The 19,855-nt window shown below is 45.8% G+C and overlaps 1 protein-coding gene across 12 annotated transcripts in view; it reads right to left on the bottom strand.

Moving 5' to 3' along the window:
- The window catches only part of AFDN (afadin, adherens junction formation factor), a 438,519-nt gene that overhangs the window by 183,515 nt on the left and 235,149 nt on the right, over nt 1-19,855 (bottom strand). For all 12 annotated transcript variants that reach the window (XM_082249807.1, XM_082249808.1, XM_082249806.1 and 9 more), the window contains 5 exons: nt 17,180-17,445; nt 16,749-16,892; nt 16,438-16,636; nt 15,862-15,965; nt 4,015-4,095 (listed from right to left, as the gene is read on the bottom strand). In XM_082249807.1, coding sequence (XP_082105933.1) covers nt 4,015-4,095; nt 15,862-15,965; nt 16,438-16,636; nt 16,749-16,892; nt 17,180-17,445 — 794 coding nt within the window. The remainder of the gene's footprint in view (nt 1-4,014; nt 4,096-15,861; nt 15,966-16,437; nt 16,637-16,748; nt 16,893-17,179; nt 17,446-19,855) is intronic.

Raw genomic sequence — 19,855 nt, 5'->3', positions numbered from 1 at the left:
CCAGATCAGCGTACTAAGCCCGCTCCGGAGTCCAGTCCAGAGCCTCTAAGATGACTGGAATCCTTCTGCCTCGATCCTGTGTAGAAGTCTTAGCAGAAGCTTGAGAGGAGGGAAAGAGACAATACTGACCCCAAGGTGCCACCACCGCGTCTGTGGCATCCACCACCCTGCATCTTTTTGTTGACCCGGAATGCCCCACCGGAGACACAACTGATGAAACGCCTCCGAATGAAGGGACCACCCCCCTCGGTCCAAAGCCTGCCAACTGAGGTAATTCGCCTGCTAGTTTTCCACCCCGGAAATGTGTACGGCGGAGAGGGCTGGAACGAACCATTCTGCCCACCTTAGAATGCCAGCTACCTTCAGAGCAGCAAGGACACTTATTGTGCTTGTTGATTGACATAAGCCATGGCCGTGGCATTGTCCAATTGAATGCGCACTTCACATCCCTGAAGACAATACATCCAATGATCTAGGCACAGTCTGATCATTCCGAGTTCCAAGACATTGATCGCTAGTCTCGACTCTTCCAGTGTCCAGATCCCCTGAGCAGAGACTGTGGAGTCTTGTCCCATTTGGCCAGAATCTCCCTTGCAGGGACCTTGTATGGAACTTTACAAACGAAACCACCTCGAAGGCAGACACCATCAGGCCCAGTATCCGCATGCAAGTCCAGAGGGATGACCATCTGCTGGACAGCAGGAGACGAATTGCAGCCTACAATTTGCAGAGTTTGTCCAGAGGAAGAAGCACTCTGGCTAAGGCGGAGTCCAGACTCTGAAAATTCAGAGTTCGTATGGTGATTTCCAGTTTTTCCACCAGAGCAGTAGGGGACTCCACTCGCAGAAGAAGGTTGTCCAAGTAGTCCAGTACCGTGATCCCCCATTGGCGTAACAATGCTAGCACCGGGGCTAACACTTTTTTTTTGAATGTGAAGGCAAACATCCTTGATTTCGATAGAGGCAAGAAAATCCCCTTGATGCAGGGGATTCCACCACCGTGCGAAGAGACTCCATCCTGAACTTCTGCACCTGTGCAAAGCAGTTCAGCGCCTTAAGGGTCCAGGATTGGACACACCTTGTCTTCCTTAATGGGAACTGTAAACAGGTTTGAGTGAAAACCCTTTAAACATTCCTAAGTCGGGAACCAGGACAATCACCCCTTGAAGTAAAAGGTCTTGTACTGCCCCACAAAAACCCTGTAAACGGTCCAGGGTCAGGCGCAAGTTGGAAGGAAAGAACCTTGCCGGGAGACAAAAGTGAAACATGATCTTGTAGTTGGACCGAATGACTTCATGCTGAAGGAGCTTTGTCCACGGGCCTGGAGAAGCCCGCTCCCGGCTTGCAAGACCAGGTCCAATGGGACCCTCCAGAGGAGGCCCTGAAATGCTGGAAGCCCTTGACAGTTGACCCTGGGTGATGAAAAAACTCGTTATGAGCAGAGAAGGAGGGCCCACGTCTACGACGAGGTTCCTTGCCCTTAGTAGCCTGCGTAAGAAAATACTCTTTCCCCCTGTGAGACCTTTAATGATGTCATCCAGGGTAGCCCCAAACAGGCGATCCCCTTGAAAGGGGACATCAGTCAAGGCTGTTTTAGAAGTCTGGTTTGCATTTGAGCCAAAGGACACATCGAAAGGACCACTGCCAAAACAGAGAGCCGAGCCACTAGGTGAGCCACATCCAAAGAAGCATCACAGATAAACTGCAGCCCCTGGACCAGCTAGTCCGCCAGCACAGCAAAGGCAGGGGGTAGCTGTTCTCCCTCCAGGTCACGGCGTAAAAGCTTAGCCCACTCGGTCAGAGTTTGTGACACTAGGGCAATGATGAATATCAGCCTCAGTGCCAAACCAGCCTAAGTGTACATATTGCGGGCCACAGTCTCTGCCTTCCAATTTGGATTCTTAAAAGGCCAGGGACTCTTCAACCGGAATCATGATTGCCTTGTTCAATCTGGAAACCGGAGGGTCCACCACCGGTGGACCAGTTCATTTCTTAATAAGCGACTGCTCATAGGGGTAACGCCTAGTAAATCGCTTAGGGACCCGAAGGGGACGCTTTGGTCATCCCCACTCTTTAGCGACAATTCTGTCAAAAAGAAACCCCTTTGCCGCTCTGGATGGCTTGTGAGAGCCAAAGGGAACCTGCACCTCCATCGCAGCTACTTCCTCCATCTTCAAGGTCTCACGAACAGATACAATCAGTGCTTCCACCAGCGCCTTTTAATGTACGGTTGCAGTTGTGGAGGAATCATCCTCACTATCTGAGGATTCAGGACATGTGGTCGCAGACCCAGCAGGGTGACCCAAGTCCGCGGCGGCCAATTTGGATTCAGGATCTGAGGAGACCGATGAGGCAGGAGAAGATGGGGGCCACTTTTTTCTAGCCTGTCGCCCGGAAGACACCTCTACCTGGGACACAAAGGACTCCAGGACCGCAGTCAGTGCATCGATTGATGGTTGGAACCTGGAGGGCCCCACAGCCTCAGAAAGGAGGTCAGGCGGGGAGATGTGCTTAAAAGACTCCATGAGTCACCAGGGGGACCCCACAAAGTGTAAAACACTGCAAAGGGACAACCCCCACTACACTGGCAGCACCACCCGGTCACCAGGCACAATGCACCAAGACCAAGAGAGAACCCCACCAGACTTTCCACCCAGCAGAAACAGGCACCTGCAGCTACCAGAGGATAATCTGCACTCCCCGGAGAAGTGATCTGGAAGTGAAAAAATAGAGGAGTCAGCACAAGGGGATGAGCAGGGGCTCCCACCGCTGAAATCGCCACCCACTGGGCTCCACTGTCATGGCTGCTGCTATTTTCAATGGCAAACCAATGTAAAAAGTCCACCGGACTACACAAACATGGGCACCGTGCATAGAAACACACAGGCTACAGCAAAATGGCGGCACCAGGAGGGATCCCTAGGCCTCAAGGACAGGCCCAGGTAGGACGGGGGACCTGGCAGGAACAACCCCCCCCCACACAGGCGATCGTCCGGTTGACATCGGTGCACCCCCTCAGCCCCCATCTCCAGCATAGCGCCCTGTCCCCACCCCAGGAGGTGGACCAGATCACCCACAAGGCCCCAGCATAAGTGGAGGGAGGGGCCCATGTCCACCCCAAAACCCTACAGGGGGAGAGGGGGGACAGCTACTTACCATACCAAGAACCACCTCTCTAAACAGAACCCCTCGCCATTGAAATGGGGGGCTGTCGGCCAGAAGGAATGATGTGACTGGGGCCGAGACCCGGTCATATGCAACCTCGTGAGGCATTTAACTCGCAGGCCAGCCCCCGTCCAGTGGGGCTATGTCACAGCCGACCTAGCGTAGAGCTATGGTCTGCGTACACTCTCTGGCCAGACTGGGGTGACCACTGGATCTAGATTATCCAGCCCATCGTCCAGTCCAGCAGTTGATTGTAGATTTCACAGTAAAAAATAAAAATAAAAAAAAGGAGAAAATAAATAAAAAATAAAAGAAGAAAAAAAAAAACTTGTCAGGACCAGAGATCCCAGCAAGGAACTAGGTCCTTACACCTGACTTCACAGAAGAAAACAGAGTATCAATAGCAGAGAGAGGGAGTATACCGCCTGGGACTGTCTATAGGCATAGTCAAGATTCCTTTTCTGCCTAGTGTCCTACTTCTGTAGGAGGCAGTATAACCCAATGGGTATAAAGATCAGGAGCTGTCAATGAAAGAGACAAAGGGGGTTTTCCCTTCACTTTGGAGATATTTCCTCTAGTGTTAAGGACAGAAAGTGAGGGAAATCTCCCCAATATTGCACAGAAAACAGACTTAAAAAAAAAAAACAGACGTATTTACCTATTCTGTAGATAATTATCTAAAAGCTACAAAAATACATTTTAGTTTAATACAGGTTTTAACAAATTCATATTCCCAAAAACACTGCATTATCTGTGCTAAACACCCTTTTAACTGACCAAGTGATTCTCCTCTTTACAAAAGATATAAATATTGGCAAAATATTGGCAAAAACCATCATCAATTACTCACCTTTGCAGCAACAATACTTAGACCCATGCCATTCTGCTTCTTTAGCGTCACAGTGATTATTTCCGGGTCTTTTCTTAAAGGCTAAAATAATAGAAAAACAGTAACAAAACTGATTACATTATTTGTGAATCCTTACTTTGTAAAACAATCCATTTAGTTTAAATTGAAAGGAAAGGCAATATCTTTTTGGAAAGATTTAAAAAAGTACATTTTTTTTTTTTAACTCGATCTCTGTTCTCAGCTGCATAAGGGGCTTAGAGAGAGGTGGGGATAGAGAAATGGCAGTATATTAATCTTCTGTGCAGGGGAGTGTGTCGGGTCCAAGTCGGTAAGCTGTTCTCTCAGCACAGCCAGAAAACTGGCCACACTAGGAAGGATGTGCTTTTATACCTAGTGTGGTCAGTTAGAAATAAGAAAGCTGGGGGAATGACACGGTCAACAGGTAAATAAACTATAGATTCTAAAATACTCCAGCGCAAATATATAATAGTGTAAAGAATATATATATGTGTGTGTGTGTGTGTGTGTGTGTGATATTGCTGCTCCATCCAGAGCAATACAGAAACCATTTAGTTCAAGGGAAAAGGAGCTATTGACTTAATTGATTTTAGATCCAATTGAGAAGGCGAGTGTGCTATTGCACTGGTAGTGGGCAAACATAGTAAATAGAAACGCAGTAGCCTAAGGCACCATGGGGTGATATTGAGGGGATTTATACCTGATGGAAAGAAGGACAATATAACCAAATGTAACATACAGTGGATGGACACTTAACACAAGACCTATTGTTTTATTACATGTTTTGCTTTATTGATTTTCATGCGTCTGTATATACAGTATGCAATGGACAGTTCGTTTGGCTTAGGATTGATGCACAATTGTCTCTACTAAAGGTATGTATGTAGGGTCCCTTTCACACTTGTGCGACTTGTACTGGGATTTTGGACTGTAAAGTAGCATGACAAGTCGTACCCCATGATTTCCAATGAGTGCCATTCTTATCTCTGCATCTTCAAGTTGCAGCGACTTCAAAGTAGTCCATGCAATACTTAGGTCAGACTTTGATGTGACTTAAGGTCCATAGACCTCAAGATTACACAGGCATTACTTCAAGTCCAGTCAAAGTCACGGCAAAATTGCACGACTTTCAGGTCGCACAAGTGTGAAAGGGGCCTAATAGTGAACATTGTAGCGATCACGATGACCAGGTATTTCACAAAAAGAAAATACAAAGAGCACAGGATACTGCTTTAACACAAGTACTGTACATGGTACAATGGCCACATATCAGGAATATGAAACAGATAGCATGTTCTTTAACAATTTCAAATTAAAAATAAAAAAGATTAAAGAAAAAATGTTTTTGTTGTGTAGGACTTAATTTTGATGGCACAAACATTTTGCTTTTCCTGCATATGTCTTATCAGACCCTGGCCAGTCAAAGAGCCATGCGGCCCATAACAAAAGATACCAATATTCATTATAGAAGGGGTATACTTTTCGTTTACTAGCTAACAGAGGCAGTAAGAAATATCCTTCCATAGTTCTCCTATGGATCTGTTCATTTTTCTGGTTGAATATATGTTTATTTCAACAAATTAAACATCACAAGGCAAAAGGCAGTGATTGAAAAATGTATTATACACAAGTACATGAACAGATTACAAAATATTTCGGGGACACTTTCAATATGCGGTTTGCAATGAAAAGGACATATTTTTTTCAGAAGGAGGGAGGAGAAACCACAGAAGGAAAAAAGGAAAGGTCTTTGATTTACCTACTCTAGAACCTAAACCCCAGCCAGACCAAGCTTCTCTTATCTGGTCAGATTTCTCTTCACTCGGTGGCAACAGGTATCCACCCTGGGCCATTGGCGGAGAGAACATATGCCTCCTAAAGCTTTTAAAGTAGAATTCCTGCCCAACACTAACTAGATTTCAAAATGGCCCCCCTCCTACTACCCATGCTGACTAACCTGTGTAAAAAGAAATGTAGATACTCTATGCGAAGGAGATGTGTTGCACTGGGCAAGGCAAATGGTGGTCACACCAGATTACTGACTGACTTTTTCGGACCCCCCCCCCCCCCCAATCCAGTAAAACTGCACATTTTAGAGTGTCCTTTTGTTGTGGCCACTGTGCAATAATCATGCTGTCTAATCAGCATCTTGATAATCCATCTACCTCACAGGTGGTATATCTCGGCAAAGGAGAAGAAAAGACAGATTTGTGAACAATTTTTGAGACAAATAGGCATTTTTGTGTACATAGAAAGCCTTTGATCTTTGAGTTCAGCTCATGAAAAATGGGGGCAAAAACAAAAGTGTTGCGTTTATAATTTTGCTCAGTGTATGTGAAGATCTTAGTGACCTGCCTTACGCCTTTGATATCGTCTCTTACATATACACAAGGAACAGGTGTGGTTCTTCACATGACGAGGTGTTAAAGACAATACTAAAAAGTAAATCTGAACGCATTACGTCTAAACATGTTCAATAGAAGCTGTGCACTGGGTATGGCTGTCAGCATGTGCTTCTTTTTCAATCGTGCCAACAGCCATACCCAGTGGGCATGCTCCGAATTGCGTCCCGTGCATGCCGGTGACGCCCACGCAGAAGGCGCTGCGATCCAGCCTGCGGTTCAGCCCTCAGTGCCATCAACCAACACCACTTCCACATCCTGCTGGCCAAGACAGTGCTCCTAAAAGTGGCATCACACAACCCGGAAGGCGGCCTGATGCAGACTCTGACCACTGGAGAGCCTTTTTTGCTGTTTACATATCCTTTATGCGAGTTTTATTCCTTATTTTTATTATTAAATTATTTACAGTCTACACTGAGGCGCCTATTTGCTTTCTTATTTCTGCATGTTTGGAGATCGCTTCCATTCCCCCCAGGCTGGCCCTGAGCTCAGAGACTGTGCTGCATCCATCTCATGAACAGAACTGGTAGCTTGAAAAGACTGTATGATCGACATTGCATTGGTTTAAACATCTCCTGCTTGCACCACCACGCACACATTGTTCTAGGACTGAGGTAAGCCACCTGCCAGTTTTACAACCAAAGATGTGCATGGCGGAGAAGACTGGAATGAAACGTTCTGCCCACCGTAGAATGCCAGCTACCTACAGAGCCTCCAGGACACTTCTTGTGCCCCCCTGGTGATTGACATTAAGCCATGGCCGTGGCATTGTCTGATTGGATGCGCACAGGACATCCCTGAAGACGATCCGTCCAATCTTCCAGGCACAGTCTGATCACTCAGAGTTCCAGGACATTGATCGGTAGTCTGGACTCTTCCAGTGTCCAGACCCCCTGAGCAGAGTTTCTGCAAAGGACGCCTTCCCACCCAGACAGACTGGCATCCGTGTTGACCACTGTCCTAAACAAGGGGAGGAAGGATTTGCCCAGCCGAAGCACCGGAGAACGAAGCCACCATATCAGGGACTCATTCGTTCCCCAGCTCAGCTGGATCAGATTGTCCAGAGACTGAGGATTCTTGTCCCATTTGCCAGAATCTCCCTTTGCAGGGAGCTCATATGGAACTGTGCAAATGGAACCACCTCAAAAGGTAGACACCATCAGGCCCAGCACCAGCATGCATGTCCGGAGGGATGACCATCTGCTGGACAGCAGGAGATAAATTGCTGCCTGCAGTTTCTAAAGTTTGTCCAGGGTCAGGCATAGATAGTCCAGCTTTGTAGATGTAACCAGAGCAATCTTCTGAAAATTCAGAATCCAGCTGAACTCCCTCAGAGTTCGTATGGTGATCCCCAGAGCAGTAGGACACTCCGCTCAAAGGAGGTGGTCTTCCAAGTAGCCCAGTACCGCAAAGCCCCCTCTGGCGTAACAATGCTAGCACCGGGGCAAACATCTTCGTGAAGAGCCAAGAAGTGGAGGCAAGACCAAAGGGTAACGTCACAAACTGATAATACTCCTTTCCCACGGCAAAGAGGCGGAAGCGCTGGTGACCGTCACCTATTGGAATGTGAAGGTAAGGGACCTTGATGTCAATAGAGGTCACTTATTAGTGTGTGGCTGCGTGACCCACACACTAATATCATGGTGGTCATGGAAAGTGTGTTCTATACTCCGAACTTTAGGAAGATTAAGCAATAAACAAACTCAAAGTTAACTTAAACCTTCACTTCCTTACAGTGAACGCTATTCATGCCCAAAGTTTGGTGGATTGTTTGAGAGGTGGATTTGCAGTGTCTCTCTTCAAGCCCTTTGGAACATCTACATATATCTCCTGCTGTGTTAGCCCGACTGGTAAAACAGGGGCTTATACTGAGGTGAGAAGTTAGAGTAACCGGTGGAAGATTCACCGAGCGGATCACCCTGTGCATGCTCACCATCTTTGTCACATTGGGACTTTATTCATTTTAGCTATTTTATATTGTCAATTGAGCACTGCACTTTATATTGTTTATGTTTATTTGTGGGAATTTTGATTTATTGACCCTTGGTGTTCAGCAGCTTGGATCTATTAGGGGTTGGGTGCGCTGATTTATTTGTTTTTTATTATTGATGTCCATCGAGGCAAGAAAATCCCCCTGATGCAGGGATGCCACCACCATGCAAAATGGACTCCATTCTGAATGTCTGCACCCGCACAAAGCAGTTCAGCACCTTGAGGTCCAGAAATGGATGGCGAAAAGCCCAGGAAGCACTCACGCCCTTGTAGAGTGCACCTTCACAAGGAAAGGAGGAACCTGACCCTTCAGTGCATAAGCCTGAACTACCGTCTGTCTGATCCATCTGGATATGGTTGCAGCGGACGCAGCCAATCCTTTTACAAGATACTAAGGTAAGGACAAATCGAGCATCTGATTTTCTGAATGACTCAGTAGCTGCCAGGTAAACTCTAATTGCCCGCACCACATCTGAAGAATGCAATGCCATTTCTTTGGAGTGCTTGGGCTTAGGACAAAGTGAAGGCAGCACAATGTCTTCATTCAAATGAAAATCAGAAACCACCTTATAAAGAAATGACTGATTAGGTCAGAGTACCACTTTATCTCTGTGGACCACCAGATAAGGTGAGCAGCAGGATAACGCCGCCAATTCAGCTACTCTGCGGGCAGAAACAATAGCCACCAAAAAGTCAACCTTCTGAGACAAGGCAAGCAGAGGAATCTCCCTAATGTTCTCATGAGGTTTTTGAAGAACAGATAATACAAAATTCAGATCCCACGGAGGTAGCGGGGATCGCCTTGGGGGAGCCATATGGCAAACCCCCTGAATAAAGGTGCGAATCAGGGCATGCAAAGCTAAAGGGCATTCGAAAAACACAGCCAGAACAGACACTTGGCCTTTGAAAGTGCCCAAAGCCAACCGCTGTTCAGCACTTTTGTAGAAAAGTCAAAACCCTAGTCAACGAGAACAAGCGAGGGTGCACCTTCAATGACTGACACCATGAAATGTATGATTTCCACATACGATGATAGATCTTCCTGGATGTAGACTTCCTGGCCTTCAGTAGTGTAGGAATCACTGAATCAGAAAGACAAATTGAATGGTTGGTACAAGGCTATGCCGAACCAGCCCAAAATGAAATTTTATATATTCTTTTCTATACCTTTCATTACTACACTTACCATCTCCAGCCCTTCCACTCAAATTCCCCAGGGACACCTATAGTTGTTTCTTTCATGAATCAGAAAGACCTCTATCCTTCAATACCTGGCTTTCAACAGCCACGCTGTTAAAGCCAGCGACTGTAAAGCAGGATGGAAAATCGGTCCTTGAGACAGCAGATCTTCCCCGAGAGTAAGTCTCTAGGGAGCATCGGTGACCAACCTTATCAGGTCTGCGTACCAAGACTGGCAAGGCCAGTCTGGGGTCACCAGAATGACCTGAACCCCTTCCACTTCTATTTTGCGAAGAAGCCTCGGCAGAAGTTTTAGCGGAGGGAATGCATAAATCAGCCGATACTGACCCCAAGGAGCCACCAGTGCCTCTGTGGTGTCAGGCAGAGGATCCCGAGACCTGGCTATGAACCTCTGAACCTTCTTGTTGAGACAAGAAGCAAACAGGTCGACGTCGGGTGTCCCCCCACCAGACACACAGGAGATGAAACACCTCCAGGTGTAAGGACCACTCCCCCTGATCCAACACCTGACAACTTATACTGGCATGTATAAAAAAAAGGGGATTCACTCCAGAAATAGAGATTATTCTCCCACTCTACAAGACTCTGGTCCGGCCACATCTGAAGTATTCTGTCCAGTTCTGGGCACCTGTCCTCAGGAAAGATGTGCTGGAACTGGAGAGAGTCCAGAGAAGGGCAACAAAAATAATTAGGGGAATGGAGGACATCAGCTATGAGGATAGACTACAAGCACTGAACTTCTCTCTGGAGAAGAGACGCTTGAGGGGGGATATAATATCAATGTACAATTACTCTACTGGCGACCCTAGCATAAGGAACAAACTTTTCAGAGAAAGGGAATACAATAAGACACGTGGCCACTCACTAAAACTAGAGGAAAAACGGTAAGGGGTTCTTCACTGTCAGAGCAGTAAGGATGTGGAATTCACTTCCACAAGCAGTCGTATCAGCAGGGAGCATCGATAGTTTCAAGAAACTATTAGATGGGCATCTTAAAGACCACAACATACAGGGGTATACACACACATCATAGGTTGAACTGGATGGACTTATGTCTTTTTTCAACCTCACAAACTATGTAAAACTCAGATAATCCGCCTGCCAGTTCTCCACACCTGGGATGTGTACAGCAGAGAGGGCTGGAACAGATCCAGGATCTTGGCCACTTCCCAGACCACCAAGACTCTCTTGGTGCCCCCTTGATGATTGATGTGAGCCACGGCCGTGGCATTGTCCGATTGATTCCGGACCAGACAATCTTGCAGACGATTTGTACAGTGGCTCAGGCAAAGCTTTATCGCTCTGAGCTCCAAAATATTTATCGGAAGTTTGGACTCTTCTACCGTCCAGGACCCCTGGGCGCAGAACTTCCCCAGCATGACAGGCTGGCGTCCATGGTTACCACCGTCCAATACAACAGAAGGAAGGACTTGCCCTGGCATAGTGCTAATGAGTGAAGCCACCATAGTAGAGTAGTCTTTGTGTGGTGGCTCAATCGAATCAAAGCGTCCTAGGACTTTGGATCTTTGTTCCATTTGACGAGAATCTCCCTTTGTAAGGGTCTTGTGTGGAACTGAGCAAAGGGAACTGCCTCGAAGGTTGACACCATCAGACCCAAGGCCTGCATGCAAGTCCACAGAGGATAGATTGTTAGCCAACAGCAAACAGATCACCCCCTGCAACTTGTGCAGCATGTCCTGTCTGGAGGAATAAAGACCCTTGTCAAAGCAGAATCCCGAATTAATGAAGGTATCAGGGTAGATTTTTTGAAATTGATGTTCCAACCAAACTCTTGCAGTACAGTACAGTGATCGACAGGCCTGAATGAGAGTCCGCACCCTCAATAGGAGATCATCCAGGTATCCAAGTACGGAAATCCCCTGTTGGCGCAGTAATGCCAACACCGGAGTCAGTGTAGAGATGCCACTACCGTTCTAAAAGATTCCATTCAAAACTTCTGTACCCGCACAAAACGGTTCAGAGTGTTAAGGTCCAGAATTGGACATACTTTGCCTTCTTTTCTGGGCACATAAACAGGTTTGAATAAAATTCCTGAAACCATTCCTGAGAGGGAACCGTCACAACCACCCCTTACTCCTGCGTACCGAAAAGGGGGGATCTGTACAGCCTTTTTAGAAGCCTAATCCGCAGACCAGCTTTTTAGCCACACCATGTGTGGTTACCATTATTGCATTTAGAACAACGCCACTGACGCCAAACAATTTTGTCACAGTAGGCGGGAAAAGGGAGTACCTTTGCCGCCTTTAGGGGATCTGTGGGCCCGGAGGGGACCGGCGTCCCCCATGTTCAGATTTTCTGCACCGATGCAATCAGTGCCTCCACCAGCGCCCTTGCATGCACATGTGCAGTAAAAAAGGAATCATCCTCACTGCAGAGCACCCGAAGTGCGTGGACGCAGACCCAATAGAGTCACTATATGCTAAGCTCACCCTGAGAGCATAACAAGCAGGGGAGGTCGCCGACCGTAATCCCGCAAGGAGACGCCGACTAAAGACCATAAATAACAGGAGGACATGAAGAGGGGCCAGCCATGACACAGACGTGCAGGCAGAGTACCCCCACACAATGTCTCCTTGGTGCCCCCCCCAGTTCAAGGGGGGGCGCCAGGCAGTTTATATGTCCACCCCTCTGAGGGGGGGGGGGAGGGCGTATGCCCATCTGCTGCTCTATCACCCCGGTCAGCAGTTCAAACTGCCTGGTCAGCAGCTCAGTCAGCCAGCCTCGAGTAGGCCCCAAAGCCACGCCCTAAATTTGGGGCCTGATCCAGTCACGGGTTCGCCATCAGCTGTATCAGCTTGATCAGCAGTTCGAACAGCACGGTTAGGAGCTCAGACAGCCTGGTCAGTCGCCCGGACACTTTGGTAAGTCCCTCAGACAGCCAGCTCTGTCAGATGCGAGTAGGCGAAAGTGGCGACCTCAATTTTTTGCCTGATCCGGCCACATGAAGTGATCCGTCGGCATCTGCCAAACAGCTTGACATGGTACCAGGACAGCTTGACATGGTACCCAGACAGTCGCGATTAGGCCACAAGTTGCGGCCTCAATTTTCTGCCCGATCCAGCAATGTGAGGTGATCCTCCGGCATTTCCGCCAGTCAGCTCAGTTAGGCACTTTAGACAGCTTAAAAAGGTACCCAGACAGCCGTGAGTAGGCCGCAAGACTGGGCCTCAATTTTTTGGCCCGATCCAGCCACGTGAGGTGCAGACCCGCGGATAAAGAAACATCTGCTCCCCCTCAAGCCTATAACCACCACAGGGAGCCCAAATTACATCCCTGCCCCAGTCACTAACCGCTAGGGGGCCAGGAACTTGCTCAAAGACCCAGTGTGCAATCCAGACAGCCCGGTCAGCAACAACCACATCCATCCCCCCTTACTGGATCAAGTGGCAAAGCCAGCTCCTACCTAACCCTGGGAGGGAGGCCGTGGGGGTAGGTTGGGGCCAAAAGGCCTCCGTGACTGTTAGAGGGGCTGGTGATATGGAAGGGAACCCGGGGGTCTGACCATCCTGAGACCGCAAGAGCTATGGGGAGACACTACTCACCAACGACATTGGGTGGGGGCCACTCAGGACAGACTACCTCTCCACTCGAGGTGGGGGTGCCGACAGCCAAGGGGTACGCTGCGACTCAGGGCAAAAAAGGTTGTGCGGGTCCCGGTGAAGTGTTTCACTCGCGGGCCAGCCCCCGTCCATTGGGGCTCTGTCGTGGCGAGGCCTAGTGCTGGCTATAACCTGCACAGGCTCGCTGGCCGGGCTGGGAGACCTTAAGAATCTAGCATATCCAGTCCGAAACCCAGGCCGGTTGTTGATTGCAGTTCTCTCAAGAACATAACTAGCTAAAAAAAAATTAAATTTTTAACAAAGGTTCCCTTTAACCACTTGCCGACTGCCTAACGCCGATCTACGTCGGCAGTCAGCCCCTCACAGGCAAAGTGAAGTAGGGCTACGTCACTAGCTTGTGAGGGTCTAGGGAGCGAGCGCGCGCCCCCCGGAGGCGCGCTCCCGCGTGGTCACGGACCCCCCCGCGCGTGTGACCGGCGGACCCGATGTCCGCTGGTCACTCTGCGATCGGCGGGGGAGAGGGAGAAAGTCAGGCGGCTTGTGTAAACAAGCTGCCTGTCATTCTCCCCTGTGTATGAAGGATGATCATACGGGTTCTATGTAGAACCGTTGATCACTCTTCATACATCTGAAGCCACAGCCAATCACAGTAGAAAGCACGCCCCTAGGGACACACATAGCCCCTCCCTTTCAAAAAAAGTTAACCCCTTCACTGCCAGTGTATTTTTACATTAACAGTGCATATGTATAGCACTGATTACTGTAGAAATGTCACTGGTAACCCCAAAAGTGTCAAAAATGTCAGTCAAGGGTCCGATCTGTCCGCCGCAATGTCGCAGTACCGCAAAAAAAATCGCAGATCACGGCCATTACGCGTTAAAAAAAAAAAACAACAAAAATGACAAAAATCTTTCCCTTTGTTAGTAAACGCGATAACTTTTGCGCAAACCAATCAAAATACGATTTTTGCGATTTTTTTTACCAAACATAGGTAGCATAAAACAAATTGGCCGAAAATGTTAAAAAATTTTGATTTTTACATTTTTTTGGGGGGAATTTCATATAAAAAAATGTGAAAAATATTGCTATTTTTGCAAAATTTACGCTCTTTTTTTGTTTATAGCGTGTGATCAAAAAAATCGCACAGGTGATCAAATACCACCAAAAGAAAGCTCTGTTTGTGGGAAAAAAGGACACCAAATTAGTTTAGATACAGCGTCGCACGACCGCGCAATTGTCCGTTAAAGTCACGCAGTGCCGAAATCGCAAAATACCCCCTGGTCAGGAAGGGGGTAAAATCTTCCGGGGCTTAAGTGGTTAAAAAAAAAAAAAAAGGCAAGCTAAGACCGAAGTCCCAGCCGTGAACTAGGTCCTACTCCTAAACTAGGCAGAACCAAACTGAGTAGCAAAGTGAGTGGGTGTATGCCTGCAGAGACTGCCCCATAGGCGTGGTAAAGCTTTTTCCTGCCTAGTGTCCTACTCCTGTAGGGGGCAGCATAAACCAATGGTCAAGAAGATTTGGAGCTGCGTCTGTCAATGAATAATAGAGAAACTACATTTTTGTGCATTACTCTTACCCACAAACTGCTTCACCCTTGCCCAGATGTATGGCCAGCTCTGTTCTGTAGAGGAATTTCAAACTTCTAACCTGTTGGTATAGATCCCACTCACACACTACATCAAGTTTCCTCTAGCAAATCAAAACTCTGCTGGGACTGTCTGAAAGAGGTTGGCACTCTCACACATCTGGTGGACTTACCCCTCAATCAGCCCCTTATGGGACCCAGTGGCTCAGATACATGCTAAAGTAATTTTAGCCAAACGCAAACTTACCCCAGAAAATTGCACTGCTTTTAGGACTGCATTGATTGCTCTCAGCAGCCCAAAAAAATAAAAAAAACCACAGCTTAAATATTTTATCCGCTCAAAGTGCTCATTTCGATATACCGGCAGTCAGCTATAGCCCCAAGTGTGTGGGAATAGGTAGCAAAAGTATGCCACATGATCAGAATGGAGGAAATAATTGCCCAAAGTCAGGACATCTATGATTTTTTTTTTACATTAAAATGTAACCTCCTGAAACCTCTACATGAACACTAAGGACTTCTAGACCCTTGCGTGAGCCTGTAAACTAAGATACCAGCATGCACTTCTATCTGATAAGACAAGAAATTTTTGGACCTGAAGTGCTCTCCTCCACCCACCACATAATACTATCCCTCCCTTTACTTATGCCTTTCTGGTATGTTCCTTACCCCAACTTTAGCATCTTTTCTCTTCTTTGCCCCAGAAGTCATCTTAATATTTAGCAGGAACTCGGGGACCCCTCATATCTCCACAGTTCCAAGGTCTCATTAACTAACACTTTACATCTCCCCTTACCTCTTTTATAACAATCAGGTTCATCTTTACATTCCTCCGATGGTGGTGAGCTAGGAGGCAAGGTGCATGGGTCTGACATATTAGTAACTGACTTGTACAAACATTTTTTTGTGGAGCTTAGCAATCACAGATTTTTGATTACTCATGTTCATTTTCAAAGGTACCCCCGTCTCTTTATTTGCTTTTCTGTACTCCAAACTTTACTATAGAATTTTAATAAACCGAGATTGCATGAAAAAAAAAACAAAAAAAAAAAAAAAACAAACACATACCATATCTGCACTTTCAGTTAGCATATGGTTCTCATAATCCGCACCTTCAAAGAAAATCGTCCACGTCCCAGGTGAACGGGTATGGGGGATAAGCCTGCAGAAGCCTTTGGGGAAACAAAAAATTAATATGAACACCCTTTCCATTCAACACAGACTAACTAAATACACATGAAAATACTACAATTTGAATTTTCAAAAGAATATCTTCACCATTTCACTTTTTAAGATGCTATGCATTTTTGATTAAGACAATTCATATATATATATATATATATATATATATATATATATATATATATATTCATATTCAATCCACTGTTGCACATACAGTTGGTTGTGAACTTAAGTACTCGCCTAAAGTTAACTCCAAACACAAAAACTTGTCTTGAGGAGAAATCCTAGGTTTAATTTCACTTTAAATAGGTCATAGGTCTATTTCTGGAAGCATTCTTAAATCGATTGGCAGATTTTCATACCTGCCTAAAACCTTTGCACAGTACTGTATATGTTAACTTTCAAGACACATTTCTCCAAAAATTAAAGCTGCAAATATTTAGCAACTTTATATTTACAAACCTCTTTGGCATAAGGGATCCAAGAACTCCTGTAAACCATTGGGAATGTTTCGAACCACATCACACGAGTAGCCATCCTCAGGTAAAAGAAAAGGCAACTGCAAATCAGGATCCTCCTCTAACTGAACCTCTCGTCCATCACTTCGTGCCAATTCATCGGCAGTGTTTTCAGCGACAGACACTACATTCTCAATCAGATCCTGTAAATTAAAAAAAATGAATTTGTGCAGCTTACTGGGATTTTTGGCAATTTTTAGCCAAATAAATCATCATGCAGACATACAATTATAGCACCAAAATCAAACTGATTACCGTAGGAATAGAAGGTTCATCTGGTGCACAGTGGTAATTCATCAATAAAGCATGCAGTTGCAAAGAGTTTAGTTTAAAGCAGGTATTGTTAATGTTCGGGATATCTTGATGGGAGTACTTGTCCATAGTAAGTAGTGTTGTTGCCTGTGAGGTACAAAATAAAAACAAATTGAGTAGGACAATCACGTGCACAGTATAGGGACTTAAATCTTGGCATTTTGTACCTGCAGAATTGGTTTCCTAGGTTCAGATCCCATTACAGCTTAATCTGCATGGGGACTGTATAACTGCCCTGTGTTTGCAAGAGATTCCTATCCTTGCTCTAAAGCCATTACTTGCCTAAAACATACTGATAAGCTAACTGTCTCCACTCAATGCTTACACCACCTGCATAACAGTGTTCTGGTGCCTTCTCTGCCTTTCGATCTTACCTGCACTATCCTGCTAAGGTGGCAGTCTGCAGCAAGTTCAAGGCCCTGTTTTTCAGCCCAAGCCTCTATGTGCGCTAGTTGTTGGCGTATAATGGCACCCCAGTAGTGAGAACATAACCCAGAGTCTGGATCAGTGACCAGTCGGTTGAAGAGCCACATATTGATGAAGTGAAAGAGCTGAGAGAAGAGCTGGATAGTAAGCGCTGCATTTACGCGACAGCGTCTCAGAAGAGACATAGCTCCAGTCAGGGTGTGTAGGACTTCATCTGTAAATACAGTAATATAACAATATATATTTATATATATTACCTTTAAGAGTACCATAAAAACCTGCACCACATTGTGTTAAATTTTCCAACATTAAATTTACAGTGCCTTGCGAAAGTATTCAGCCCCCTTGAACTTTGCGATCTTTTGCCACATTTCAGGCTTCAAACAAAGATATAAAACTGTAATTTTTTGTGAAGAATCAACAACAAGTGGGACACAAGCATGAAGTGGAACGAAATTTATTGGATATTTCAAACTAAAAAACTGAAAAATTGCGCGTGCAAAATTATTCAGCCCCTTTACTTTCAGTGCAGCAAACTCTCTCCAGAAGTTCAGTGAGGATCTTTGAATTATCCAATGTTGACCTAAATGACTAATGATGATAAATAGAATCCACCTGTGTGTAATCAAGTCTCCGTATAAATGCACCTGCACTGTGATAGTCTCAGACGTCCTTTAAAGCGCAGAGAGCATCATGAAGAACAAGGAACACACCAGGCAGGTCCAAGATACTGTTGTGGAGAAGATTAAAGCCGGATTTGGATACAAAAAGATTTCCCAAGCTTTAAACATCCCAAGGAGCACTGTGCAAGCGATAATATTGAAATGGAAGGAGTATCAGACCACTGCAAATCTACGAAGACCTGGCCGTCCCTCTAAACTTTCAGCTCATACAAGGAGAAGACTGATCAGAGATGCAGCCAAGAGGCCCATGATCACTCTGGATGAACTGCAGAGATCTACAGCTGAGGTGGGAGACTCTGTCCATAAGACAACAATCAGTCGAATACTGCACAAATCTGGCCTTTATGGAAGAGTGGCAAGAAGAAAGCCATTTCTTAAAGATATCCATAAAAAGTGTAGTTTAATGTTTGCCACAAGCAACCTGGGAGGCACACCAAACATGTGGAAGAAGGTGCTCTGGTCAGATGAAACCAAAATCGAGCTTTTTGGCAACAATGCAAAATGTTATGTATGGCGTAAAAGCAACAAAGCTCATCACCCTGAACACACCATTCCCACTGTCAAACATGGTGGTGGCAACATCATGGTTTGGGCCTGCTTTTCTTCAGCAGGGACAGGGAAGATGGTTAAAATTGATGGGAAGATGGATGGAGCCAAATACAGGACCATTCTGGAAGAAAACCTGATGGAGTCTGCAAAAGACCTGAGGCTGGGACGGAGATTTGTCTTCCAACAAGACAATGATCCAAAACATAAAGCAAAATCTACAATGGAATGGTTCACAAATAAACATATCCAGACCTGAATCCAATCGAGAATCTGTGGAAAGAACTGAAAACTAGAATAAAGTCCTGTGAGCTACCCCCCTAATCTATATTTTTAAGCTGCCGCAAACACTTCACTCCTCAGAAAGTGCACAGTGCTATAAATAAAATAAATAGTGTTGCGCAAGAATAAAAATCTCTATTTAACTGCTATCTCAACAATAATGGTGGTAAACCCAGATTGTACTGTGTATGGTGTGCTACAATACCAATGTTTAAAACAAAATTATGTACTGTAAAACCAAAAATAATATGCCACTTCAATGCTAAATATATAAATAAATGATCCGCTTCAACAGAAATACAATATAATCAAATTTAAAAAGTGCTAAGTGCTGATGCGATATTGATATACCGTTGTGCCTAAAAAAAAATTCAAAACAGTGCTTGCTATAACCTCTCATGCAAAATAAATCCAATATGTATAAATAATTGCGATACACTTAAATAGTCCATAAAGTGCTTAAATGTGTTATATTCTGTGAGTCCTTAGTAAAAAAATAAAAAGTGCCAAGTGCTTGTAGAAAAATCAACTGCTAGTGCTCAATCCACTAGTGCTCAATCCACCTTTTAAGATGGCGCCAAACAGCCCTATAAGAAAGCATTAACGTCCCGCCGTCCAATCATATCCCCCTGAGGAAGACACAAGGTCCCTGTGTCGTCACGCGTAGGGGAGGGGCTGGGACGGACGGAGCTTTGCAACGAGCATAGGTGAGACTGTCAGCCAGACCAAGGAGGAAGCCGAGGCGGCTCCCTATCAGGAAGGCATCCGGAGACGGTCATAGCGGTCCTTATGTGCATGTATGCACCCAAAAATGTGAGTGTACATCTATTCATTGATATTATAATAAAAGCTTTATAAGGATATAAGCACTATCTGGAGCTACTTTCTTTCACATGATACCGCCCCCTATGGAGAGTCGGAGTCACATGTAGGAGGTTACTACCAGCGATCTTTCAGTATCCCAGTGGAAGGGAGGAGAAGTGGCCCAGAGGAGATATCACTAATTCCGATCTGAGGCTTATTTTTTCCTTTCTTAAGGTGAGCGCCCAATCACGAGGGGGTGCATGGAGTGAGAGAGCTTGGTGATACATCGGTCAAGTATACCGGTTGGGA

This window comes from Pelophylax lessonae (assembly GCF_965119305.1).
Source record: "Pelophylax lessonae genome assembly, chromosome: 3".
Taxonomy (NCBI): Eukaryota; Metazoa; Chordata; class Amphibia; order Anura; family Ranidae; genus Pelophylax; species Pelophylax lessonae.
The sequence above is the reverse complement of the archived record's forward strand: the minus strand, read 5'-3'. Positions and strand labels throughout refer to the sequence as shown.